Below are 26314 nucleotides of genomic sequence, written 5' to 3' on the forward strand. Positions count from 1 at the left end.
TTAGGACTGTCTTTGCACCTGCTCTGAGACATAGTTACTCCTAATTGCACCCGGGCACATCTCCACCACAGCCATGGGTCATCATGGAGCTCTGTGGTGGTTCCCACCAGTAGAATGTCAGACTTTCAGGACAGGACCACCATCTGTTTCATTTTCCTATTCTAAAACCCTAACAGGAAGCCTAGGACACAGTACTAACTACATTTAGGCAGCACTTACTATGTGACAGAAGTGATTTTATATTTTCAAAGCAATTCTTGGAGATAGATGTTATCCCCATATTTAAAGATGAAATAAATAAGGGTCAGAGGTTAGAAATGTATCATAAGTAGAGTCCAAATCCTGTTCAAAGACTGCCTCACCTCCAAGCCCATGCTCTCAACGACCGTATCATCTGTACATGCAAGATGCATCTGACTGATGCAGCCCTGCAGTAGTGATTCAAGTTCAGAGGGCGTGAGAACAGGGCAACTTTGTGGGCACGCAACCTGCTCAGTCACTCGAGGTCCTGTGCCCTGTGCTCACCTTTATGCTCTGCTGTCACTGTCTTGAAATCCCTAATTTCTAAACAAGGAGTTCTGAATTGTTTTGCCCTGAATCCTACAAATTAGGTCACCTAGAAATGGGGTGATTCTACAAATTAGAATCAGCCAGGAACATGTTTCGATGCAGACTCCTAGGCCCCTTCCCCAGTGTCTAGCTCAGGCATTTGGGATAGGTCCTGCTGTGAAAATTTTGCAAGTATCCCTAATTGACTCATTCTGGACGCCTGGGGGCCACCACCTCCTAAGGAAAATGACCCAGTGTAAACTCAGCTGCAGTTCCCCATGCTGCCACACAGGGGCAGGATAGCCTCAGCGTTTGTCAACTGTCAATATGAACTGCAGACGCCGGCGGTTCAGGTGAGCGATGGTCTTGACTGACATCTTCGAGATCCCTGCCCAGCCCACCATCTTCCCATATGGGTCCATTCTGCTTTCCCTCAGCAAACGTTTCTAGGTCATACCATACATCAGTTAGTGTGGTTTCTGTAGCTAGTCACAGCGGAGGTGCTGCTCAATGCCCTTAAGATCCACCTTTTCAGCCGATTTTAAGTACAAAGAGGCTGTGGGCAAGTGGCATGGAAATAGACAGGGACTGTAGCACCCTCTAGTGCACTCTGCAATGATATTCAAGAGAGGGCCCAAGAGAGGTGGCCACCCTGGGGCCTGGGGGCTGGCATGAGGGCTGAATCCAGCAATGGGGCCCTGATGATCCCTCCCATTTCATACCATTACAGCTTTGAAAGCACGGTCACATCCATCAGCTCACATTGATACCACCCTATTTAGGCTGAAATCATCCCCACTGGACAGACGAAGAAAACCGAGTCTCAGAGAAAGTGAGTTACGTAGCTCCAGGACAATGGAATCAGAGGTGGTGGGACAGGATTTGAACCCTGGTATCCAGACTCCAGCATCCTTCTTGCCTCATCCCTGGCTCTGCATTAGAATCACCTGGGAACATTTTATAAACCAACCCTGCTCCGCTCCAGGACAATCGGATCCGAATCTCTGCTGGCGGAGCATGGCACGGGTGTTCTTTTACAGTGACCCAGGTGATTCGGACATCCGCCAAGGTTAAGGACTATTGTCTTGCCTGGAGAGCGAGCACGGGGTGTCCCACTGTGGGACAGTAGCCACCAGCTGCTGACTACAGTGAGGGGGTCGGAGAAGGGTGGTGGGAGCATCCATCAGTGGTGAAGTCCGACCCCAGCTAGGAACTCTGGCCCACAGGGCGCAGACCCAACTGGGGCACAAAGCACCCAGGTGCTCTCCATGCACTCGGCCAGCTTCTGCCCACAGGGGGCAACGCAACTCAGGGCTGAGCAGGGTCCACAGGCTGGTAGGGGCCCCAGCCCCTGGGGAGTGGAGATTAGTCCCCTCTGGAGACCTTTGCCTCACCCGTAAAGTGGGGCTAATAATAGTGCCTCATGTATGGATTTATGAGGATTAACTAAATTAGTGTATCTCCGGGGTGGCTAGCCACTTGTCTGGTAACCGAGTGGCCTGCTAGCTTTGGCCTGGTGCAGCCTACAGCACCCCAGCCAGGGCTCTGTCGCCTCCAGGGGCCTGGTTTTCTTCCACTCCAAGTAGGGAGCCCCCTACTCCACCCCCACACCCAGAGCCCCTCACTCTGCGCCTGAATCCTGAGAGATGACACCTTTGGGAGCGCGCTGGGCCACAGGAGCTCCGCCCCCTTTCAGTGGGGGCTGCGTTGACAGCACCCCCTGCACAGCAGGGAGTGCTCCTTACTTCCAGAGCCAGAGGACCCCACTTCTAATGTCTCCCTGCTCCCTTTCTCCCTCTGTGGTATCATCTGGGTGGGAGCGGGGAGACAGGTGCCCGCTTCACCTCTCCTCCCTGGAGCCCACCCAGGGGGCACCTGGGGGCCAACGCCGGAGCAGGAGTCCTGGGGCTGCACTGGAAGGGCCCCCTGGTTCGGGGCCTTTGCACTTCCATAGGCTAAGGCCACTGGACAGAGGATCCCTTTCCTGCTGCTCCATCCTTCTCACCCTGGTGTCATAGGCAAAGCAGGACAGGAGGCTAGCAGGCCTCAAAATCTTTCCCAGGGACACCCCACAGACACAGGCAGAAGACACGCTTTATTTTTCCTTTCTTTAATCTTAAGCAAAAGAGAAATAGGGGTTCAAAAATAAAAATTTCTTTTTCCCCCTTCCCAAACCTCTCCCCCAGCTCTGCCACCATGATGACCCCTTTCACCCCGGCAGGGACTGTAAGAGGAGGGCGCAGGCATCTCCTGCTGGGGAGTGGGGAGGCACGGGGTGTGCCGGGCTCGGTGCTGGCCTCTTTCCAAATATAAATATGCGTGTCAAACCTCCTGGAAAATCCTCCCCCACCTGCCAAACGCGCAGCTCTCCTCCCTCCACGGGTGTTGGAGAGGGGCTGGGGGCAGGGGTGCCAGGCACCGGCTGGCTGCCGTTTACTGCATCCGCTGGCTGTGCACCCCGAGTGCCTCCTGCTGCTCATTGTAGAAGAGATGACACTCGGGGTCCCCCCGGATGGTGGGGGCTCCCTGGATCAGCTTCCCAGTGTTGGGGTTCACACACCAGCACTCCCCACGCTGCCCATTCAGAGACATCTTGCACTGAGGAGAAAGGAAGGGAGAACATGGAAGACACGCCAGAGCCGCCCACTCCTCTTCTGCAACGGGAAACAAGACTGAACCCGAGACTTACTGAGCATGCAGTGTGCATGCGCCCCACTGGCCTCAGGGGGTGCTTCTCCACCCTGAATGTGCGCCAGGTGAGCTGGCTAAAATGCAGATTTCCGTTTGGGAGGTCAGGGGTGGGCCTGGAGCTCTGCATGGCCAAGCTCTGACACCATGCTGGTGCTGGTGGTCACTCTGGTTACCAAGGCTGTCGGAGACACCCAGAGTTGGAAAGACTCAGCCCCCACCCACAGGGTGGTCCCAGCCACTGGAGGACCCAGTATACTGGGACTTTGAGCATGGGGTGAAACCTGCACCTGGTGATAAGGTCAGTGGCAGGCCAGGCCCTGCTGTGTGCCAGCCACCGGCAAGCAATCTATTTGTTGCTCGTTTACAGTTTGTATCTCACATATATATACTCGTTCAATGCTCACAATCACCTGGTGAATTAGGTACTGTTATTTCATATTTCATATTTACAGATGATCAGAAGAAAGCACAGATGGGTTAAGTAATCTGCCCGACATCACACAGATGGTAAGAGGCATGGCTGAGATGCACACACACGCATGCCTGTCCCAGGGTCTCTGTTCTTACATTCACTCTTGCAAATCCCCTTAGTTACACATCCAGGGCAGCACACAGCCTGTTTTTCATCAGAAGAGATCTCTTCCATTTCCTGAGCACCGAATGAGGTAGCTGGCTTACATTTAGAGAGCATGTATACGAAGAGCTTGTAATGCCAGACTGCTATCTAGACAGGCAAGGTGCCCGTGCTGTGAAGGTGGGACAGGGAGAACCCTGGGGGTCAGCACAGCCCTGTACCCCTCTCCTGACTCCACACAGCCCCCCTGTAAGCCATTCACGGATCCCACTAGGCTCACAAGGGCAGCTTTTCGAAAATCCTGATGCCCTGAAAGAACCCCAGCCTCGCAAAGTCCGAGTCTCTTGGGCTGGCACCCTGGCACGCACGTGTTTCCAAGCTCCCTAGAAGAGGAAGATCCTGGTGTGCAGCCATGCTCAGAGCCTCTGCTTGCAAAGAGAATGGCCAGTGGAGCTCTCCCTCACTACCCGCTTTCTCCCTCAATTCCTCTCTCTCTGCCTGAGGTGAAAGGCACATAAACCCCTTCTCCCTGTACAATACCAGCTAGAAGAAGTGATGGGTGAGCTAGGTAACCCATCAATATTAAACAGCCACTAGCAATCATCACTCCAACTCCACATGTCTATGTGAAAATACTGGCAGTGTTAAGGGGAAATACTTCTTATGCACACTGGTCATCAGAAGGCATGTGACAGAGTGGAAGGGGCAGGGCAGGGGAGACAGGGGGGTTCCTGGGTGGCTTATTTGAAGTTTCTTAATCTCCTCTAATGTACATACAGTTCTGTACTATTACTGTTTTTAGAAATGCTTTAAGTGGCATTTCTCCATCCCTGATTCTCCATTTCCTGAGATACTTAAAAACCAGACAAGCTACTTGTTCAATGGTTTAAACCAGTGATCCTGGAAGTGTGGTCCATGGACCATCAGCATCCCCGGGGAGCTGTTAGAAATACAAACTCTTGGTCCCCACCTAACCTTCTGAATGGTAATCTGGGCATAAGTTCTGGGGATCACTTCCAGGTGATTCAAATGCACAACACAAGTTGAGCAACACTGGTATAAGCCCACATCTCTTCTCCAAGAGGCTCTCTTCCAGCCTGGACACCCAGTGCTGATGGCAGGTGGCTGGCTACGTGGAGTCAGCCCCTGGACGGAAGCCCCACCTCCACCCTCCCTGGTCCGTTGGCTGACATCACCATTCATATCTTGGCTTCAGAGGATGAAGGTGGACAGGGATCAGGAACAGGGTGCCCAGGTGAGGTCCTCTCTTACCTGTTTGAGGTTGTACAGGCCATGCTTGTCACAGTTGGGGATATGTAGAGAGTAGAGGTGCTCCAGGGGGCCCCGTTCATCCGGAAGGTGCATGGTGGAGATCCGCTCCAGGACCTGGTCCAGTTCCTGCTGGCAGGGGGTCTGTGGGCACGGCAGGGAGAGGAGGAGGCTTAGGCAGGAAGGAACTCACTACAAGCTGGCCCTGGAACAACCTCCAAATGCACAGGGCAGGCACTTTTCCAAGGCCACACAGCTGACTGGTGGACCAGGGTCTTCTAACCCTCAGCCCAGTGATCTCACCATCATGTCACTGTGCCCCATCCACCCCATAATAAACACAGTTGCATGGATGGAAGTTTTCACTCCTCTCCTTGCTCTTGGGCAATGGTTTTCAAGGGTCAAAACAGGATCTACTTGCAGATACTGAATTAAAGTGACTGTCTCTCAAATATCTCTACCCCAGCCCAGTGACCCAAGCTTCACTATTTTCCAACAACCCCACAAGGGTCAAGACCCAAGACAGCAGAGCTGGGCTGGCAAGAGAAGGGGGTAGCTGAGTGTGGGGAGCACGTCACAAGGGCGAGCAAGTTCAAGTGGATTTGTCTTCAACTCTAGCATCCATTTTCTTTGCCTACATCCCAAAGCCAAGCAGAAAAATAGAAGCAAGGGACTTCAAGAAATCACACGGCCAGTCCATTTCCACAGCCAAAGATACTGAGGCCCCCAAAGAGATATTAATCGGCCGGAAGGTCACCGAATATGTTGGTGGCAGAACCGGAAAGTGCTTCGCCTGCAGGCAGCACAGGACTTCCCCCTATGGGGTGGGGTGCCCTCCGCTGCCCTGAGGCCCCTCGCATGTGCTCCCGTCCCTCCAGCACGCCACCCCTCTGACCCTGGCAGGGGGCGGCCGCAGCTTCTTGGAGTCCTCCAGGCCGAGGTGATGTTTGCCGCCTTTGCCCATCTGCCGGTGCTGCTCAGCGACCTTCTCCCGGAACACGGCCAGCTCCTTCATGCCTGACTTGAGGGGCTTCCGGCTGGCACTGCCTCCGCCTCCCAACAGGTTCATGGTCCCGTCCACGTGGTTCTCAACCAGGCCTCCCTCGGAGTGCTCATCGCCATTGTCTGAAGAGAGAGGCAGCAAAGAAGAGCTCTGGGTCTAGTTCCCAGGGAGGTGGGCCCTAGACTGTCTGGATCCCCGCTAATAACAAGGGTGGGGATTATAAGAGCTAAGCAACTGTGGTGAGCTGTGCCCATGCACTAACCAATTTCGTTTCACAACGACTCTTAGGTGGGCACTGCTAGCACCCTCCCCCAACTTTTGCAGATGGAGAAATTGAAAAGCACAGAGGTCAAGGACTTGACCAAGATCACATATGGAGGATTTGCATGCAGGCTGACTCCATAAAAATGCCTGGGACACCTACTCTGGTCTGCCGCCAACCCAGGAGGCCAGGGCAGAGCAGAGCAGCACAGAAGGATGAGTATGTCTGCAACGCCCTCACCATGCAATGGGATTAACTCCCTTCTGGGGCCCAACATTCTTCCCTAGAAAGATTCCCCCCACCACTAGCCCGTTTCAGGTCTTCATCATTCATGGTCTGAAAGGGCACAGATTGGGTGAGATTTCTGAATTCATGTACAGACATCACTGGGCCACACAGTCTGGCAAGGAGTGAGAAGGTGGAGAGCCACACGGCCGCCAGAAACCATTTCCAACAACTGCTGCTGTTACTCATTTGCTGGTCTGCCCCTCTAGTGTTCCCGAGTGCTGCACGCCTGCGGCGGCTAAGGCACTGCCCATTTGTTCTCGCTCTGTCTCCACATGCCACCCTAGCCCCTGTTACGCCAAGAAGCCCAGATACAGGAACTATAACCTCAACTCGGTAGTTTCACCTCGTCACAGAGTATGCAGCCTCGCCCAGATGTCTGTCCACGGAGCGTCCACAAGTCTCTTCCCCCTTTCACAGACCACGAGGCAGTCAACAGCCAGGCAAGGCTCCCAGTGTGTGCGCAGCTGCCTTGAGAGCTGGCTTAGGCATGTCCAGCCAGGGGCAGCCAGAGGAACAAGAGTATGGAAGTGCCATACCAGGGAAACAGGTCCCTGCGGGCTCTGGAAGGGCCCACACTCCAACGGCCCCTCGTAGACACAGCACAGCAAAAGGATCTCAAACCGTGCAACTAGACTGGGGGTGCGGGCGGGGATTCTAAACAAATCTTACACATTTTCCTTTCCCCTTTAACGCACCTCCAAAAACTTACAGCCCTGATAACATAACAGAATGGCTCTTAAAATATCTCTACACAACAGTTTCAGGCATAGCAGTCCCTTTAGAATTCAGGCACAGAGTGGTGGCTCGGACGGTTACAGTCCCGGGCTGGCCCTGATCTGGAGAGGGGAGGCCGTGATACCCACCGAGTTGTGAGCTGTGGCGTCCAGTGGCTCACCAGCTAAAGGGTGGGGCAGGTTTCTGTGCCCTGGTGGGGCTGGCGCCTGCTTCTGTGGAGTGTGCTCCTTGCAGACTCCAGGTGACTGGGCACCTGAGGCCTTCTCAGTTCTCACCAGCTATAGCAGCATCCCTTTGAATCCAGGACATTATCTCCAGACCAGCAAGCACTGGGTAGGATGGCACACTGAGGCTAAATCCCAGCTCTGCCACTTTGTATACTGGCTGTCTTTCTCCTGCCCATATAACTTCCCTGTGCCCCCATTTTCTTAACTGTAAATTGTGGGATAATCATAGTTCTTACTTCACACAACTGTGGGGAGTCCATTATAGGTGCAGCAGTTAAAGGTACAGCCTGAACATGGAAACTGTCATGTTAGGGGGTTGGCGACTGCTTGGGTCTGATGAAGATGACAGCTGCCTCAGTCATCTGCTACCTTGGCAATGGGGAACCGGACCCAGAAGCAGGAAGCGGGGAAGATGAGGCTCTGAGCATCAGAATAGCTACCGCCACGTGGGGACGATCAGCACGTGAAGAGCACTAAGAGTTCACAGCAGCATTGCGCCAGTGAGCCTGGTGTCTGGGTATCTGGCTTCTGAGGCCACAGCAGAATAAATTGAACAAAACAAAAAGGAGAAAGAAGCAAGGCGTGTGAACAGTGGCAAGAAGTATCAAATGGCAGGGAGGAAAGAGGACACTAAAAAACAAGCATCAGAACTGTGTGGACAGTTAGTACCTGGCAAACAACTCCACACCCATCAGTGACCCCTGAGGACTTGCACATTGTGGAGCCTGAAACAAGACTTGTGTGGATAATGATCTTGGCTTTGGGATGACAAAAAGGGGAAGGGTTAACATGTCAAGTATTCAGCATTAAAAAAAAAAAATTCTACCCAAAATTACTAAACTTTACAAAAATTACTGAAATGTTTAAATGAGTAAGCCCTCTGCAACCCAGAAAATTCTTCTCTCTAGAATGGCTATTACCCCGGGGCCTCTGGGTAGCCTGGGTTCTACCATAAGTAAACCTAGCACATATAAAACCCTGCTCCAGAAGCCCTAACACCACTCCCAGGGAAAGGGTGATTTAAAGCACTTTCCACTGGTGGGAGTCCTGTGCCACCATTCGATCAGACCCATCAACCCACCCCAAACTTTCTTCTCCTACTCTGACCTCCCCTTACTGCTCCTTGAGGCTGAAACAGCAGAAATTCAGAAGCGGCGGTAGATAGATCCCCAGCTCCCCAGCTCAGCTGCCTGCCAGGTTCCCCAGAATGGGATATGCCTGGCTGCATAGATTTTCTCTGCCCAACTATGTCCGTTCATCTGAAACCAATGTCTGGAACATCCTCTGGATCAGGGTCTCCCAGTCTCAACACTATTTACATTGGAGCCAGACGATTCTTTGTTGGGGGGCTCCTGTGCATTGTAGGAGGCCAAGCAGAGTCCTGAGCCCCTACCCACTAGATGCCAGTAGCACCTCCCCCAGGTTGTGACCATCAAAAATGCATTGGTACATTGCCAAATGGCCCCCTGGAGGTGAAATTGCCCCAGCTGAAACTACTGTTCAGGAATTAGGCTTTATCCAAAAGCTCAGAAGCCCCCAAGACCACGCTGAAGGACCCCAGGCCCCTCCTAAAGCACATCTAAGCTCTACTATTGTCACTCCTGCCGGCTAAGACCCCTCCACCGCCGTTCTCTCCCCGAGGCACACTTCAGGCCTACTAGCAGTCCACCTTCTTGCGCAGGGGGTGGGGATGGCCATCTCCCCCGGGCATTGCAGACACTCAGCCTGCTGCACCCTCTCCCCCAAGCTCTCTTGGGCACCGACAGGGGCCAAGAAAAATCGCTCGGTTGAGTCCTAGAGGTCAGTCCACACTTAATGCCCAGAAGGCGGCCCTCCACAAGCTCTGGGAACACATTTGACCCACGCAGATAAACATGCATTCAAGCCTGCAGGCTCTGGGCAGGGCTGCCTGGTTCAGCTGGCACAGTGCCCAGGGCCTAGGAAATGTTTTAGTTCCTTTTAAAATCAGAAGGAAAATGAGCTTTTAGGTCAAAGAAAATGTCTTACTACTGATATGTGCGCATTTATAGGGCAGTTATAAAATACGATGTTTTTATGGAAGAAGGGGCCCACAAAGGCAAAAGTGTCTGGAGCCCACAAGCCATAATGTGGCCCTGCTCCAGGTCCCCGAAGGTGGGGGTCGGTCCACAGGGCAGTCTGCTCCCAGGACAGGGCTGGCTTCCTGTCCCAAGACGGCCCCGACCTCTCTGAGGTGAGGGTCAGTTTGTACACACTCACAGAGGCCATCCGCATTCAAGGTATATTTCATCCCATTCTTTTATTAATCACTTCACTGGCCACAAACTTGCCAAAGAGATGAGGAAATCCATGGGCCTGCTCTGTTGACGCGCACGCTGACACTCCACATCTTGAAGGAGAAGCCCAGGAAAGTGAAATGAAATAGCTGACAGGGTGGAGATCAGAAAGAATTGCAGGCTGGGCCGAGCCTTGATTCCTGGACTGTTACTATTTCCAGACAAGAGAAGTTCAAGAATTCAGGCTCCCAAAGTCGAATCACCTGACTGAATCCCAGGTTTACCACTTAGCTGTGTGGCCCTAGACAAGTTACTCAAGCTCTGTACCTCTATTGTTCACCCATTATACACAGACAAACAGCACCCACCTCCAATGGGCAGCTGGGGGATTCAAAGGGATGCATGCTGCATGCACACCCAGGATGGGGACACAACAGGAGCACGTGGGGCTCGCTCTTAGCTGCCCCTATTTCCCCCCATGCTCAGGGACATACCCACACAGCACCCCCCACACTCAGATGGGCATTATCACATGGTACCAAGTTCTTCCCATATGTTCTCTTTAGGTGACAGGAATAGTCCAGAGGAAAACATTCCAGCTGAAGAACTCCAGCTAGAGATGGAATTTGCCTTCAGAACAAAAATACCAAGTTGCATTTTTTTTTCTGCCAAGGAGTTAGGTTCAGAATAATATTTATTAAGCAACCACTTATGTCTGCAGCTCCATGGGCTGCAGGGCACAGGTCATGCTAAGAAACAGTTCTTAGCAACCCAAATCACATAACTGGAAAAGGCTGCAGGCTTAGAGATGACTGATCAGGACCTCTAGGGCCCCTGAAGAGATTTTCCTGTAAGGATTAGTAAGCATTAGCTGTTTTATACACAGCGACCTGCAGAACGGGGCAACGCTGAAGCAGGGAGTTTCCTGTTTATATACAAAAGGTAAAGTTTTTCCAAATAGTAGTCAGGGAGACTGGAGAAGAAGAGTCGAGTCCCAGTCTCATCTGTGGAGGGCTTGAAGAACAGGGAGAAGTCTCGCCCTGCCTCGGGAGCACGGCCACACCTTCCCACCTCCTCCCACCAGATGGAATTAGGAGGGGACAAGTGATCCCATGTTACAGACAGCAAACCCGAGGCCCAGAGGACTACCATCCGGGTCTACAGAGAACTACACACAAGCTCCCCATTATCATCCGAGGGGCTTCCTAATTGACATGGGGTCCCCACATCACCCCTTGACCTAGCCTTGATAATCTAGCCAAGGACAGCAGCTGGAAACTGACACTCCAGGAGTTAAGAGTGTTATGTCTACATCAGTACCCTGATTTTAAAACTTCATTTTGGCATAGCCCTTTTGGCTGCAGTGTAATTTTGTTTGATTGTAGCATCAACCACCTTACGCAACGAATGAAAACCCTTGTGTCCAAGAGATCCTTACTCCCGTGAAAACTTGACTCTCTTCTAGTGCGATGCTGATCTCAGTGCTCCACTTGACAGTCAGCCATCCTGATCTATGGAAGACTTTAAAGCATGCTGAGGAAAATAAACTCCAAGAATCTAAAAGCAACCCCCTATTCTTTCCTTGCTTAGAATGTGAGGCGTCTGTTCTTAGGCAGGAGACCTTTTCCCAGATCCACCACACATCTTCGTAACAGGCTAATGCATCTTTCTTTCTTCGTTTCTTTATTCTGAAGAAATCCTGACTATTTTCCAACCCTCTCTTTAGTTGATCTCATGATTATTTGGAAATCTAAGAGCTGGGAGCACCACAGAGATGCTCTAGTCCAACCTGGCTGGAGTCTCTCATGCCCTCCAGTGGGCACACCTCCTTCAACAGGTAACAGCATTCCCAGCCTTTCAAGAATGGAGTCTGAGTAACAGGCGAGGGGAATTCTGGCTGCTTTCCTGGTTCCACCCTGGCCGGGCACAGAACGCACATGGCTCCTTCTTTGTTGATTTCTCCCCAAACACACTTAATTTTGACATATATTGGGCAACAGAATACTACTATCTTCCTCCTCCCTCCCAGACAACTTCTCTATTAATAACCATGGCAGTGGACAACTGATTAACAAATTTGAATGGGCAAAGAACTCCAGGAGTCCAGAGCCTTGAATTCCAGTCCTGGCTTTGCCACTTATTCACCCGCAATCTTGGCCAAACCCTTTAACCATTTTTGAGCTTTAATTTCTCAAGTCTGAAAAATGGAAATAATAATCCTATGAAAGTGAAGATTGCTACTTAAATAGGATATATTATCATCAAATTCCAATGTGGGTAAAATCAAGCTTTAGAAGAAATATGCAGACAGATTATCTATTTTTTAAATGGGTAAATGAAAGGTTGCTAGGTAGAGGGGAAGGGTTGGGGGTATGTGATCTGTGGGATGGCCACATGCATGGGGGGGAAATGCAGTATAAGAGAGTTATGCAATACTATTTGCATAGTTCTTCTAGAGCTTGATTTTGTTAATTGTATAAATTCTGTATGGTGCTAAACCTCAAAGCTCTCTGCCATTTGATGAAGTCCTTGGGAACTTTAACTTGTTTACAGGATTTAGGGGAGGGAGGGTGGGAGAGGCAGTGACTCATAATTGCCATGCATGCACAGGTGAGGCAGGGTTCATAGGTAAACACACAAGCACTCAAGGGAAGGGGCTTTTGTTGGAGATAATTTGAAGCCAGTCTCTTGGATGGCTGTCTGTGGTCACCTAACTCCATCTAGCATGTAGTCACTATGTCTAATAACACAGCCCACCAAGAGGAAGGGTGGATAACTCAGGCCAAGCTGGGTGGTTGAGAGGGAGGCAGAGTTCAGAAATGAGATGGGGAGAGGGGGTGCCTATTTGTTATTTTTCAGCTCAGGTTTAACCTGAGGTCCTTAGTCTCTCTGGGTGAGTGACATTGTGTGTCTTCCTCCACCTTTTCTTCAAAAGGTCAGAGGCAAGCCAGCAGTAGTGGCCTCTCAAGCCAGGATTCTGAGTAGCACGAGCATGGATGTCTGCTGTGGCATCCACTGGCACCCAGGACACATTCCAGCTCTCAATGAATGGCATTCTCCTGGTTGGTCCATCTGCTCCCTTCTGACACCCAGCTTCCTTCTAAACTCCCTTCCCGTTCTTCACCACCCTCTGTGCCCCCTGCTCCTTACAAGGAGCCAGCTCAGCAAACCTGACGTCTCTCAGATGCCACCATGTTCTGGGAGAAATCCCTTTGGGAACAGACCGCTAGCTCCTCAGCATGGTTTTCAAAAAAAGGGGGTAATTCCTCCTCTCAGAATCCCCTTATGAGAGGAAATGACTGCCAACAGCCCCCTCAGATGCTCTAGATCCACAAGTCTTCCAGGTAAAGTCTTCCAGGTTTTATCACTCAAGTGCAGGCACTGACCATTCTCACCTGGGGATCATCTCCCTGCACACGCAGTTGCCACCACTAAGAATGGAAGGGCTCAGTAAACTCTGCAGCAGAATGGCCAGGAAGCACACACCGTACCGTACCCACCCCACCCCACCCCCACACACACACGCATCGCTGCTGGAGATGACACACAAAAGAAGGGCAGAGAGCAGACCACCTGCCAAGCCACCCTGACCCCCTTCTAGATTTCCTTTGCAACACCTGCTCTTAAGTTCAAAGCCTGGCCAACCAGCTCTAGTATGGGGAGATCAGTGCTTCCTGACAGCCAGAGGTCAAGGTTCTGATCCCAATATGCCTGCCATGCCTGGGAATCTTGAGTGCTACCAGGGAGGGTGTTTAAGATGTGGAGGCTTCAGTGTGCTCATCTGTAAATTCAGGAAGCTGCACTAGGTGAATGGTCTCCAACCACGGCTGTTCATCAGAAATCATCGGAAGAGCTTGCTAAAAATAGTCCTGGACTCCAACCCCAGAGGTTCAGAGACAGCAAGCCTGGGCAAGGGTCAAGGACTCTGTATTTTCAACTCCCCTTCAAGCCGCATTTCCAGGGCCCCATTCCTTTGGGATTCTCTCCTCCTGCCTTGGTTTCCTGAAGGACTTAGTGATGGGAGAAAAATGCCTCCTCTTTTCAACAAATAGGGCTTCACATACACACTTTGCAAAGACGAAGCTTTTGTAAGCTCTTTGCATCCATTGGCTCATGGAATCATAAACAGACACATCTGTATCTTTGGATGCACACAGAGGGGCCCTTCTTGGCCAGGCATCATGGAGATTTCTAGAGCATGCCCTCATGTCACCATCTCCTCTTGGGCTCCCCCCTGAGTGAGCAGAAACAGCACAGCCTCTCTGCTTATGCACTCTCTAAAGGGCTGCTTTATAAACACCAGGGTCATTCCTGGAATTGCAAAGACCTGGGGAGGGTCAGGGCTGAGGCAGACGGTTTGAGAAAACAAAAAACATGCTCAAATTCAGCCAAGGGCCTCTGGGACTCTATGAGCCAGGCTGTCCTTGAAGAGCCACAGAAATTGTTATCAAGATGGCAAACAGCACTATCAGCTTTCATTCCTTCCATGGGTCCCAAACAGTTGTCCTCTGCTTCTACGTGAGCCTTCTGAGAACCTGGCAAGGTGACCTATTTGCCAAAAGTCCAAGTGTGGAGAGGTAGAGAGTGCACTCTGGTGCACGCTTGGACCAGTGGTTGCGGGAACAGGAAGAATATGCCTATCCAGCAATTCTCTCAAACATGAGCACAAGGGCACATGTACAACAAAGTTCACTACAGCATTGAAGTATCAGCAACCTGGTCCAAAGCCTTTCAATAGGTGAGTGCGTAAACTGCATCACTAGGGTAATGCAATGGAGTATCATACACTTAAAAAGAATAGCTCTGACCTGATCGACATGAATCTCAAAACCGTAATGTTGACAAGGGAAAATGTTGCAGAATGAAGTCTTTTATGTACATTTTCAATTCATTTCCAGAGAACAACTTGATATTGGCCATCATTTAGCAAATCTGTTTAGCTAAGAAAAACACTAAGTACCGCATGCCAGTGGTTGCTCCTGGGGTGGAGGGACAAGGAACAGGAGGCTGGTGAGGAGGGCTATCAGTTTTAAAAAAGACTTGAAGCAAATATGACAAAATTATCAACCACTCCCAGTTCTGGGTGGTAGATTGGTGTTATGTTATCCTTAATACTTGCAGCACTTTTTAAATCTTTTAAAAAAGTGACCTCTCACTCCATCCACTCCTCACCGTCCTCGGCAAGCAGGGCTATCAGTAAGCTTGGGATGTCTCTGAAACCCCACTGGCTGGAAGAGCACAGAACAGTAGTGACGTGCCCAACTTCACCACCTCTCTGAGGCCAGGCTCACGAGGGTCACATGCCTGCCGGTCAGAGACCAACCAGGGGCTCCTGGCCAGGTGTCTGGGGCACAAACGGGGGAATGAGCCACAGGCAAGACCCAAACAGAGTGAAAGAACCACAGGGTCAAGGAGGGGAAGATGAAGGAACCGAGAAGGCTCAGGCCCGAGAACGGGAAGCTCATCCTAGTGCAGTCAAGAGGGCTCTGGGGGTGCCCACAGGTGCAGAGCCATGGAGATGCCCAAGGGCCAATCATGCCCAAAGGATGGGAAACACCTGTTGCAGTTCCTAGAAGACCAGAAAGGAAGCAGCCTTAATCTACAACAGGAGATACGGGTTAGAAGCCACCCAAGAGTTTCAGGGGAAGAACGGGTGACAAATTGCTGATGGAAATAAAATTGCAGACTTCCTGTGATACAGGTTAGAAGGAATCTTTTGTGGAAGAATGGATCATACAGCCTCCAAATGTCCAAGGCCACTTGACTGAGTCAACGAGGGGCCTCCCTGCGCAAAGCTCTCCTGTAATCTGACTCAACCTCCTTCACAGCTCTCCAGCCTGAGGGCACTGCCAAAAAGCCATGGGTCCGTGCTCTTCCTTCCTCCTCCAAAGGACCGAGCTTATTAACAACCCAGGCTTGGACTTAGCTTCCACCGAGCTTTAAAGGGAAGTGTATATAATGAGAGGAGGACAGGAAGGGGGCCACTCTGTGCGCTCAGCTTACTTTTCTGGAAGAGAGACTGTGCTTTCTTCTTCAAAGACTGAGGAAGCAGACAGCTGTCAGACTTGATTCTCTTGCTTCTGTGCCTTTATTCACCAGAAAGGACTCTCATTATTTCACATCAAATTTTCCCAAGACCCTTTAATTTACCTAAGTTAAATACATCTTCACTGACTTGGTTTCTGCTTAGGTGATATCGAGCTTTTTAAAACACTTTTCTTGTTCTCCCGGACCAGAAAGCATGTGTTACAGGGGATATGACAACTGCATTCTTATACAGTTAGTTCACCACTTGCACACAATATGTGCTCGATGTTTAAACATGAGGAAAGCTAACTATCCAAACAGTACCCCACCACCCTCTGACCTAGAGTCTCATGTTTCATGACTTTTTTTTCTCACTCTTCTGGCCTCTCCCTCACCGTCTAGGCTGCACAGCAACAACAGTGGTTAGGAGTAAAGAAAGGCAGTCAGCAAACGAAGCACGAGGTGGGTCAGCAAAAGCATCACTCTCTCCAGGACCCACATTCAAACAGCTGTCCCTCCACTCAGTTCCAGTGATGCCACCCACACACCGGCTCCCACAGAACGAGAAAGCTGGGTCCTTCCCACCCCTCTCCTCCCACCCTCCCCTCCCTTCTCCATCCTGTGAGACCACTCCCAGACACCGCAGGCCTGACGGATCGCACCCAGAGGTTGCAAGAGAGAAACTGAAAACCTGCAGAGATGTCCAGGATTGCCGGCCACACTCTCAAGCCAGCACAAGAAGTGTCCTGAATATAAATAAGTGTCTTTAAATAGGTCACCAGGCTTTTCTTATCCCTCAACTAAAAGTTCACTGATTTTGTCTGATATAAGACTGCATGGCATCAGCTGTCTTCCTCAGTTATGCTCTCTTGATTTAGGAGCAGCGAACCGGACTAGAGACAACCTGCAGAGCCTCTAGTGGGAATCCTCACCTCCGGGGCCTAAATGAGCCGCAGTCAGCCATCAGCCACTGGTAAAACCATAATGAGTGACAAGGGCATCAAAGGCCATCACTGGCCCCTGATGCCAATCTGGACTAGCCAAAGCGAAGGGCAGCCATCCAGGTAAACCACACCCCATGGAAGGAATCCCATTCCCCAACGGGACTCTGAAGTGCCTCTTCATAAGAGATTTGGCCAATCAGAAAACATGTAAAAACAGGCATTTGCATTCTCCTCTGTTCTGTATTGAGGTTAGAGAAAGAAGAGCAGGAATCAGAACCTGTATGACATCAGCTGGTTATGAGTTTCGAACCTGAGTTTCTGTGCTAAGTGGTTTGTGTACATAACTTTGTTTGATCATGAAACAATCACGACATTGATAATTTCTTATCCCCTCTCACACTTGACAAAAAAGCCATAGGGTGTGAGGCCAAATGCACAAAGTCACGTAGTCAATGGCAGAGCTGAAATCCAAAAGCAGGTTGTTCAGCCTCAGAGCTCTTACCGACCAGAATGACGCCTGGTCATTGGCAATACCTACAGGGAGACTCAGGCAAGAGCTTTCAGCACCCGGGCTTGCTTTATTCTGCTCCCCATCACCTTGCCCTGCCTCCATCTCCACAGGACCCTCATCCCCTCAGGGACAGAAGTCATCAGTCACATGCCACCACTCCCACCCAACCTTCTAAGGCCTTCATGATCCATAAACGCATCCCACCCCCACCCTACCCCCTTTATCCTGCCTGACCCACCTCCTGCCACTGTTGCTACAGAAACTACCCAGTTCCTCAGGCAGTGGTGGGCAGGGGTACAGAGGAATTGCCATTTTCACTTTATGTTGGCCTCAGGCCTTTTAGGAAACAAGTCCACCATCCAGAGGCAGCTTGGCACCTCCATCCATAAGTCAAGGCAATAGACCTAAAAGAAACTTCCTGGGGAGTTGCAAAAGGAACATTTTAGAGAAGTTATGCCTTAATTACTACCTCCCAGGGAAAAGGAGGTTTTCCAGGCAGCAGCATATAAGTCACTGCTTCTTTGCATGTTGAGTCTGATGGCAGAGTCCTGGAATGAGAGTCTGGAGTCTCAGACTCCACTCCGGTCTGTGCCTGCCTCAGCATTTGGACCTGAATGCAGTCTTGATTTCTTCATCTGTCAAGTGGGGAGAATCCTGAGGAGAAAACAGCTGGAAAAGAAACCTAAAAAAAAAAAATCTAGGGGCACTTTGGTAGAAGTGGATGAAAAAAAGCAATTTTAATTATCATCATTTTGTGATTTACCCTTTGAGGAAGGATCATTTGTTCCTACGGTACCCCCACAATCCAACCTGGATCCTTGAAGCTGGAAGGCCCTCATCAGCTCCTTTCAGGAACTGAACATGCCGAGTCTCCCCCACTCCCACCACCCCTCCTTCGCAAGGCCTTCCCAGGCTCAGGGCTCCTCCCCAGATTGGCTTCCTGAAGCCCAGAACTCAGTTCCGTGAATGGACATGGGCGGACACACCTACACTCGTCCAGTAATCAGAAACCCCAGGCTCTGCTCCAGCCAACTTAACCAGGGCCTGTGGGCCAATTCTGCAGCCCAGCATCCGGGGGCCCACCAGCCCCTGCCCCCTTCTCCCCAATCTCCACTCCTGCTCTGCCTCCCAAGCCAGGAAGAGGCGTGGGGCTAGAGGCCAGAAGGGGCCTCAGGGGCTGCCAAGTTCCCCCTCCCCCTCTACAAAAAGCAGGGAAGGGAAACAATTCCTGACTACAGTCGATTCTGTATTTGTGTATTTCTTTCCGGGGCAGCCGGCTTTCTGAGCAAAAGGTCTCCCTCTGCGTCCTGACTGGCACCCAGGAGCCGAGCCAGCCCAGATCTTCCCTGGCTTTGTTAAGGAACACGAGTGGCTGAGCGGGGAGGGTCAAGGGCAGGAGCCAAGCAGGAGGTGGGGCATAGGGGATGGTCTGTTCTCCTGAAGAAAAGAAAAATCTCCCATAGCCCATACACTCTACTAACGGTCGGTGGGAGGGGTCGGTTATTCTGGAGCCTGAAAGCCAGATTCCTCCGGGCTGACTCCTCCATCAGTAAAGTGGGCCATCCCTCTCCCCTGCGTCCCCATCGTGAAGACCCTTGGCCTAAGAGGACAGGTCACCCCAGATTTGCAGCGGCAAACGCCCTGCTTTGTCCCTACTGCCCGGGGTTTCACCACAAGCATCTACCTCCTCTGGGGCCTGGGGCTCGGCCCCCTCAGATGCCTGAGAACTCGTCCTGGTGCCCAGACGGGCCATCCCCCATAGGGCTTTCCAGCACCCCAGATGCAGTCAGACATTAGGCAGGACCCCAGAGCCCACTCCCCCGGGCAGGAAACACTGCCGAGGAGCCATCAGCTCCCCTCAACATGAGGTGCTGCTCCCCCACTCGGGAATGAGGTCAACTCTGGAGACAGCGTAGTAAGGAAACGTCACTTTTTTGGATAGAACATCCCGTTTCTTTGCCAGGATCACATTCAACTTTCTGGCACTCTAGGCTCAGGCAGGGGGGATCTGGAAGCCCATTTTCCTGGAGGAGGAAACTGGCTCCACGGGGTCTCCTCTGGCTTTGACAGTTCAGCCCCGCACATGCCGGCACACACGCCGTGCAGACTGAGTGTGCTGGGCCCATTTGGTTCCTGCTTGGCCCTATTGTTCTGAAGCCTGAGTCCTAGCAGATCCCTTGTGGAGGGCTCTCCGTGGAGAAAGGAGCCTCCCACCCCTGAGATGTGGCCTCAGGGATCCCCAGCCAGAACAAACCAAACAAAGGCTGCTGGAGGGCTGGGTGAACCCCACGTCACCTGCTTATGAGCAGCAAGGCCAGCACAAGTAGGCAGGGTCCAAACTCCGGGGCCCCTCTGTGCCCCACGGCTCCTCCACCCCCAACCCAGGTCCTACAGAGTGAAGCTCTCACACCAAGAATGGTCGGTCCCCCACACGAGGACATGGGCACCAAAGAGCACTGCCTAACTCATCCATAAAAAATGCAAGCCCGTGGACCTCAAACCATTTGTTTATTGTCAGCTGGGCTTACATTGCATTTCAAGTACAGCTCCACTAGTCTGGAGAAGTAGGTCAAGTATGGATATTTCCACTTTACAGGTGAAGAGATGCAAATCAAGCAACTTGTTACCCAAACAACTGAGTGCTTAGGCCTGAAACGTACTGTCTCTATAAACACACACATAGACACCATCCTGTGGAGTTGCTATCAATTCCTGATTTACAGTTAAGGAAACTAAAGCTCAGAGAGAATTTATCTCTTGCCTCTGATGACTAGCATACGACAGGAAACTGGGCTTCGAACCACAGCGGCTTCACACCAGGACGAGGCCCCGAAAAGCCATGGTGACTCCTTAAGAGGCAGTGGCCTGCCTGACATGGCCAGTTTGGCCTTCATGTCTTAAAGGCCTGCTAACTTGCCCTCAGAGAGACATCACTTCCTAAGCCGCCGCTAATGTGTGTGAGAAGCCACCATGTACCAGACACTGTCCATCCCAACAGCTGGCTGCAGGTTCACCCATTTCAGTGATCCTGCCATCCCCACTTCACCAACAGGGACGCTGGCACATGAGGAAGGCCCTCACCCAGGGCCACTCAGGCTTTCGCAGGAAGCCTGCGCCGGACCCCAGGTCCACCCGTCCCAAAGGCCGGGCTGCTCTCGTCATCGTCTGCGGCCCACCAGCTCTGACCTGAGCGCCTGGGCCCTTCTGTCTCTCCCAACTGCTGCCACTTCTATTTCTGAAGTCCCGAAGCTCCAGGACTTGGGCCTCTCTATAATAGAGTCAAATGAGTGCAAACGATTAAACCTGGCAGCGATGAACTGTGGCCTGTACATCACCTGCATGTGGCAGGTGTCCAGGAACAAACCCTCTGACAGGGTCAAGGGATTTTTCTGCCAACTCTTCCACCCTGTGCTTGGCCACGGAGGCAGGGGGGTGAGAGGAAAGACAGCCAGGTTACTTTCATCTCATTACTCACCTAAGGTAGCACTTGACTGAGCCCCGGAGTCTACACTTGGAATGGAGTTGCACATCCTCCCTCAGGGTGGGTGGCAAGTCAGGAGACACAGCAGGCAAAGAAGCCAGTTCATAACAGGATGCGGACAGATGGGAGGACAACTGAGCTCCTGGAGGCTGCCTGCCGTCTCAGCAAAACGCTGGCCAGAGACAGCAATGAACAGCAGAGGGGTCTGGAACATCCGCCAACCATCGCCCAACATCGCCCAACATCACCAGCTCCTCTGGTGCAGAGGAAGTATATCAGCAGAAGCAGCTCTAGTGATAGACGCCTTGGAGGGATATGGCCATTCTCAACCCCTGCACTGCCAGTCAACCATCCTTATTTCAGGAATAGTTTCAGACATTGCTATCACCTGCCACCTACATGGCCTCCATCTAATTGGATCTCTGAGGAAGGCTGGGGCCAATGTGTTTTCCAATCTATTGTCTCCAGCCCTGCCCACCTATTTAGCATCTAGCTAGTTTTGTGGACCAGCCATTGTGGGAGAAGCATGGCAGAGAACAGTCTGGATGGAAAAGAAGACAGGATGGAGAAGGCAGGGAAGGAAAGCGGACGCTGGGAACACAGAAGAGAGAAACTATAAACAGTGAGATCCGGATATGGAGTCTCTTTAATGATGACGATGGTCATGAAGATGGGAGTGCTTTTGTTGGTGTGGTTTGTCAGGAGAGCCAAAGTTAAACCAAATGTGGGCACAGCCTGTTTATTTTCTAATCCCCACTCACTCCTTTAGCAGTCCCTGCCTGCATTTCCCCAAGTACTATATACTCCTGTTCTGCATTTCATTAGAAACAAGAATTTTCGAAACTTCCTCTTATCAAAACTTAGCAATTGTACATCTCATTTTCTGTGGCAGAAAGCAGCTAATCTGAGAACCAACTGGAAGCCATCTGGTAAACGGACTAGAGAACAGAGATTCTCTCAAAGCGAGGCCTTACAACATGTCTGACAATGAGTGAATATGCGCCTGCTCTCAGGTAGCCTGAGGACATTTTTATAGGACTGATTTCCATGCAGTGCTCTAACGCAAAGGAATGATTTGCCTGAAAATTTTATTTGAAAGCTCTACGCTAAGGTAAGCTAACGGTGAGAATCATCTAGTCTTTCCTTTTCCCTTTGCCTGTCAGGAAACTCAATAGTCCAACTTGGCCAAGAACCACTGCATAGATAGCTCCTCACTATCACAACAGATGATTCTGCTTTGCCCTAGACTCCACAGTCTATTCAGAGATTCTTTAGCCAAGTTCTTGTTTCTGTAAGATCTGGACATTGTTATACAGGACTTTTTTTCTCAAAGCTTCCTGAAATATCTTATGAAAGGATGGATGGGGTCATTATTACCACACAAACGAAACTATCCCAGCAAATATTTTGGACAGAAGTAGAAGGTGGGTAGGGAGACTGCAGACAGAGACCCTGATTCTGTGACTTCCTCAAATCCCAGCACTTCAGGCACAGTGGTAGCCAGCAGCCACAGAAGGCCCAACTCACAGGTTCAGGACCTATCAGGCCACACCCTCCAGACCAGCCCTGCCTCTGAAGCCAGAGTGCACACAGCCACACCCTGCTTAGTCCAATTGCCAAGGAACTATGCCTCCAGGAAGGGACCCAGGAGCAGCAGCCCTCAGGACCTACATCTCCTCCTTCACTGCACCGTGGTGACTGACGCGGGCGGAGCAGCCCAGCAGAGTTAGTTCTGAGTGTTCAGTCCAGAAGGGGGGAGGGGGTGGAAGGTAGTGGTGTTAGCAATCAGTGACAGTGGATCCCACTCATTCCCCAAGTCTATTTTACAACTTTGAACTCAGTATGCAAATTTATGCAAGACAAGATGCAAAGCAGCGCTTCGAGCGAGCCAGAAGTCCCATTGCTTTTCTTCCCCCTTTTTGAAGCCGCACTGAACCGCTGTAAATCAGTGCTCGCCTCTGCCCCCACTTATGCTCCCCCAGCAACTGCAGATGCAAAGCCTCCCCAGGCCATGCACGTCAGCCTGCCTGCCCTTGGACTTTGAATGAGTGCACATTTCTATAGCACCTTTATAAGTGCAGCCGGCCAGACGGCCACTTGGGCGGCTCCTCCCCTCAGCATAATCCCAGGCATTGTACGCGGCAGGGAAGGAGCAGGGGAGATGCTGAGGGAGCCAGTCCAACCAGGCGGCCTTGAATTCTGAAAGGGCCTGGCCTGGCCCAAGCCCGCTTCCTCTTCTTACCCTGACATCTCTAGGCACTTTTGCCCACTCCACACTGAACACACCCACACACTTTTAAGGTCCAGACATCAAGCAGGTCTCTGGGTTCCCCTTCCAGGGCCACCCTGCAACCCTGAGTCTGACTTCTGGGTTTCTTTGAACAGCCAAGTCCCAGCCCATCATCCCCATGGGATTCAGGCTCAGCACCCGCCAATGTGCCCACCCCCACCCCCAGGAAGCCAGCAACACAGCCCCTGAGTCCCGGGAACAAAGACAAAAGAGCTAACAGCAAAGCCGGAACTGCTGGGGTTTGCTGCCTCAAAATAAGAGGGTATGTTTAAAATTCTCAAAAGCAACCTGCTTAAAGAGGAATGCAGGCTGGGGTACGGTGTGTGTGGGGGCGGGGAGGGGGGTGCTTGTTCCTCAGAGTGGGGAGAAGAGATGGGAGATAGAGAGGAGGCAGCAGCATTCAGGGCCAAGGTCTCATCTGGGCCCCCGTTTAGTCCACATCCTCCAACCAGCTCAGACCCCAGCACTCTCCATGCACTGCCCCTGTCTGCTCCGGACCAAAACCCTCTCCACAATGAAGTCTCAAAACTTGCTCCCCTCTCTACCCTGCACCCCTAGAAGCCCAGCCCCACTCCCACCCTGCAGTGCCCCTTCCCCCAGCCCTACTCAAGCCTCAGGCACCCTTCTCTTGGCCACTCCTTTCCACTGCACCCACTGTCTTCCAGTCCCCACCCCCCACCTTGGTGTCCCCTCTTCCCAGACTGGAACACAAGAGAAAAAAGGCAGAAGGCTTCTGTCTGGGTCCTGGGAGAAGGCTGACGAGGCAGCTGGGCCAGGCTAGCGGGCGGAAAGAAGTCCCATAACCAGGCAGAAAATCCAGAGTGACATTCTTCCCATGAACTCACCCCATTGTTCCCAGGCTCCCCTGACAACTCCCCTCTTCAGGCTCCAGGGGAGGAGTGAATGGGTAGAGTCTCCTGCATCTGTTCCCTTCTGAAGACCCTAACCTGCTTCTGGGGCTTGGGAAGCAGGAGAGCTGGTTTGCAGGCTGAGGGAGAGGGCTGAAGGCTGCAAAAAAAATACTGAAGTGTTTAGGAAGGATGTGTACCATACACTTTATTAAAATAGTTAAAATCCAAACGATTCCAGGAACTTGGAGGCCTTTAGAAAAATTCACCCTGCTGAGGAAGATGTTTGCTTTGTCAGAGTTCAGCTCTGAAACCACAGGACCTCCCTGGTGGTCCACGGGGTGCCAGGGGGTGATGCAGGGGCACGCGGGACTGGGGGGCCGGCGCCCCTCGGTGACAGGGCTCTGCGGAGTCTCTCCCTTTCATTATTCATTAGGACTTTCTAAGAGACGCAGAAGAAAAGGGTTAACTTCGAGGCGGGCTGGGGCGGGAAGGAAGCAAGCCGGTGGGAGAAAGGGAATGAGGGCTTCCTCCGCGCGGAACCCCTAACTTGTTCTGTGCTCAAGGTCAAAACACACGAAAGAAATGGAAGAATTATTTCAACTCTGACTCCTAATTCCATCGCAAGGAGAACAGGGTAAAAACAAGCAAGAGCGGGCCAGAGGAAGCTGGTGTGGGGTGCGCTGGGTGGGAGAGGGGGAGGGGTAATGATGGCAAAAGCTGAAAAGCAAGCCCAAACGTTTTCACTTTTCTCTCTTTTTTTTCTTTTAAGTTTGAGAAACTTGGTTTCTCTTTTTTAAAGAGAAACTTGGTTTCTGCTTTTTAAACAGCAGCAGGCAGTGGTCACATTTCACCACTGTCTCCAAGAAGAAAATAATTACAGCTCCCTCCAGACCACTGGGGCTGCAAGCTTTTGTGATTTTGAAAACGCAACAAAAAAGCACGTGAAATTCTTCCAGCCTGGTTGTGTCCCGCACAAAACTTTTTTAGGAGTAGTAGTTTCCCCAAATTAGGAAGGTAACACCTCGCTCCGGTAAGAGGAGCTGCGCCGAAAGCCCAGGCATCCTGCCGTGGGCCTGGGGCCCAGATGCTGCAACGAGCCGCATGGCTGCCCCTGCCGGCGACCCGGCCGAAGTTACACGACTCAAACGCTGGGGTCTCCTCCTCGCCTCGCAGATGCCCCTTTTTAATTGTTCCACCCAACAGAGAAGCAAGAGCCTTCTTATTCCCTATGTAACAGCACCGTTCGTTTTTCTTTTTCCCCTAAACAGCCCATCCTACAAAGCACAAGTCTTCCCTCGTCACAACCCCAGGCGGAAGGGTCCGTCAAAGCGCCGCTGCCTCCTCCTAGCGCCCCACTCTCACCAGAGGACCCTGGTGTCACCGGCACCCGCCAACCTCTGCCCCCCAGCAGCGTCCTCCACGAGAACCTTTCCAGGCACCTTCGGTCGGCGGCCACAGACTCCAGCTATGTCCCAAAGAAGCCTCAAGCCCCTACTCTCACACATCTACCAACACCCTCCTCCCTAGCAAGTCTCCCCTCCAAAATAGAATTCTGGGTACGTTCCACCGGGGAAGACCATGGTAACAGGGACGCCTTTCGTCTCCCGGTGTACCCCCACCAACTCGGGGCCAGCGTCTCCGCGCGCGCTCTAACTCGAGCTCCCCTGCCCGGGCCTGACTTCTGCGTGCCCCCGCCGCCCGGAGTTGGTCAGTGACTCCGCTCTCCCTCCGCTAAAACGGCCTGAGGTCCCGCTGCACACTTCCTCGGTGCAGAACGGCCGCCAGCCATGCTCCCGCCGCCCTCCAAGTTTCCCCGCACTAGCTGCCGCAGCCCGTGTTACCTGCAACCTGCTCGGGGCTGGCGCCGTACTCGGCGTCGCGGCGCTTTTCGCAAGTGCCCTCGCCCAGGACCAGCGCCTGCAGGGGCAGCTCGGAGCCCGGGTGGGGATAGCAGCGCAGCCCCTGGGCGCAGCGCGGTGTGTAGACGCCGCACGCCTCGCCCTCCAGCCGGGCGCACACGGAGCAGCAGCCGCAGCCCGGCTCGCGAACCAGCTCGGCGCACGGCGCGCGGGCGTCGCCTGCGGCCCCGGACGCGGCGGCGGGCGGCGCGGCGGGCGGGGGCCCGCAGGCGGCCAGGCGCTCGGGCGTGCAGGGCGGGCAGCGGAACAGCACCTCTGCGCGCACCCCGCGGCCGCCGCCCGCGCCCAGCAGAGGCAAGAGCAGTAACAGCGGCAGCGCGGGGCCGCCCAGTCTCGGCTGCATGTTGGCGGCGGTGAGCGCGACGGCGGCGAGCGAGCGGGCAGGTGGCACGGCCGGCGAGCGCGGGAGCCGCCTCCTCCGCTCCTTTCTCCTCCCCC

The 26314-nt window shown here is 52.4% G+C and overlaps 1 protein-coding gene across 1 annotated transcript; it reads right to left on the reverse strand.

The window, feature by feature from the left end:
- Positions 1 to 2643: 2643 nt before the first annotated feature.
- On the reverse strand, positions 2644 to 26314 carry IGFBP2 (insulin like growth factor binding protein 2). The gene is made up of 4 exons (XM_036916102.2): positions 25799 to 26314; positions 5979 to 6208; positions 5087 to 5227; positions 2644 to 3147 (listed from the first exon to the last, which is right to left on the reverse strand). Exons 1-4 carry the CDS (start codon positions 26217 to 26219, stop codon positions 2983 to 2985), a joined length of 957 nt encoding a protein of 318 aa, XP_036771997.2. The 5' UTR covers positions 26220 to 26314; the 3' UTR covers positions 2644 to 2982.

This window comes from Manis pentadactyla, chromosome 6 (genome assembly GCF_030020395.1).
Source record: "Manis pentadactyla isolate mManPen7 chromosome 6, mManPen7.hap1, whole genome shotgun sequence".
Lineage (NCBI taxonomy): Eukaryota > Metazoa > Chordata > Mammalia > Pholidota > Manidae > Manis > Manis pentadactyla.

Bases quoted from the DNA above. Each gene is read 5' to 3' on its own strand.
- IGFBP2 (XM_036916102.2), bottom strand. From the start codon at position 26,219: ATGCAGCCGAGACTGGGCGGCCCCGCGCTGCCGCTGTTACTGCTCTTG. The intron at 6,209-25,798 runs GTAACACGGGCT...CTCTCTCTTCAG, and splicing joins CAGCCCCGAGCAGGTTGCAG to ACAATGGCGATGAGCACTCC. The intron at 3,148-5,086 runs GTAAGAGAGGAC...CTTTCTCCTCAG, and splicing joins GCCTGTACAACCTCAAACAG to TGCAAGATGTCTCTGAATGG.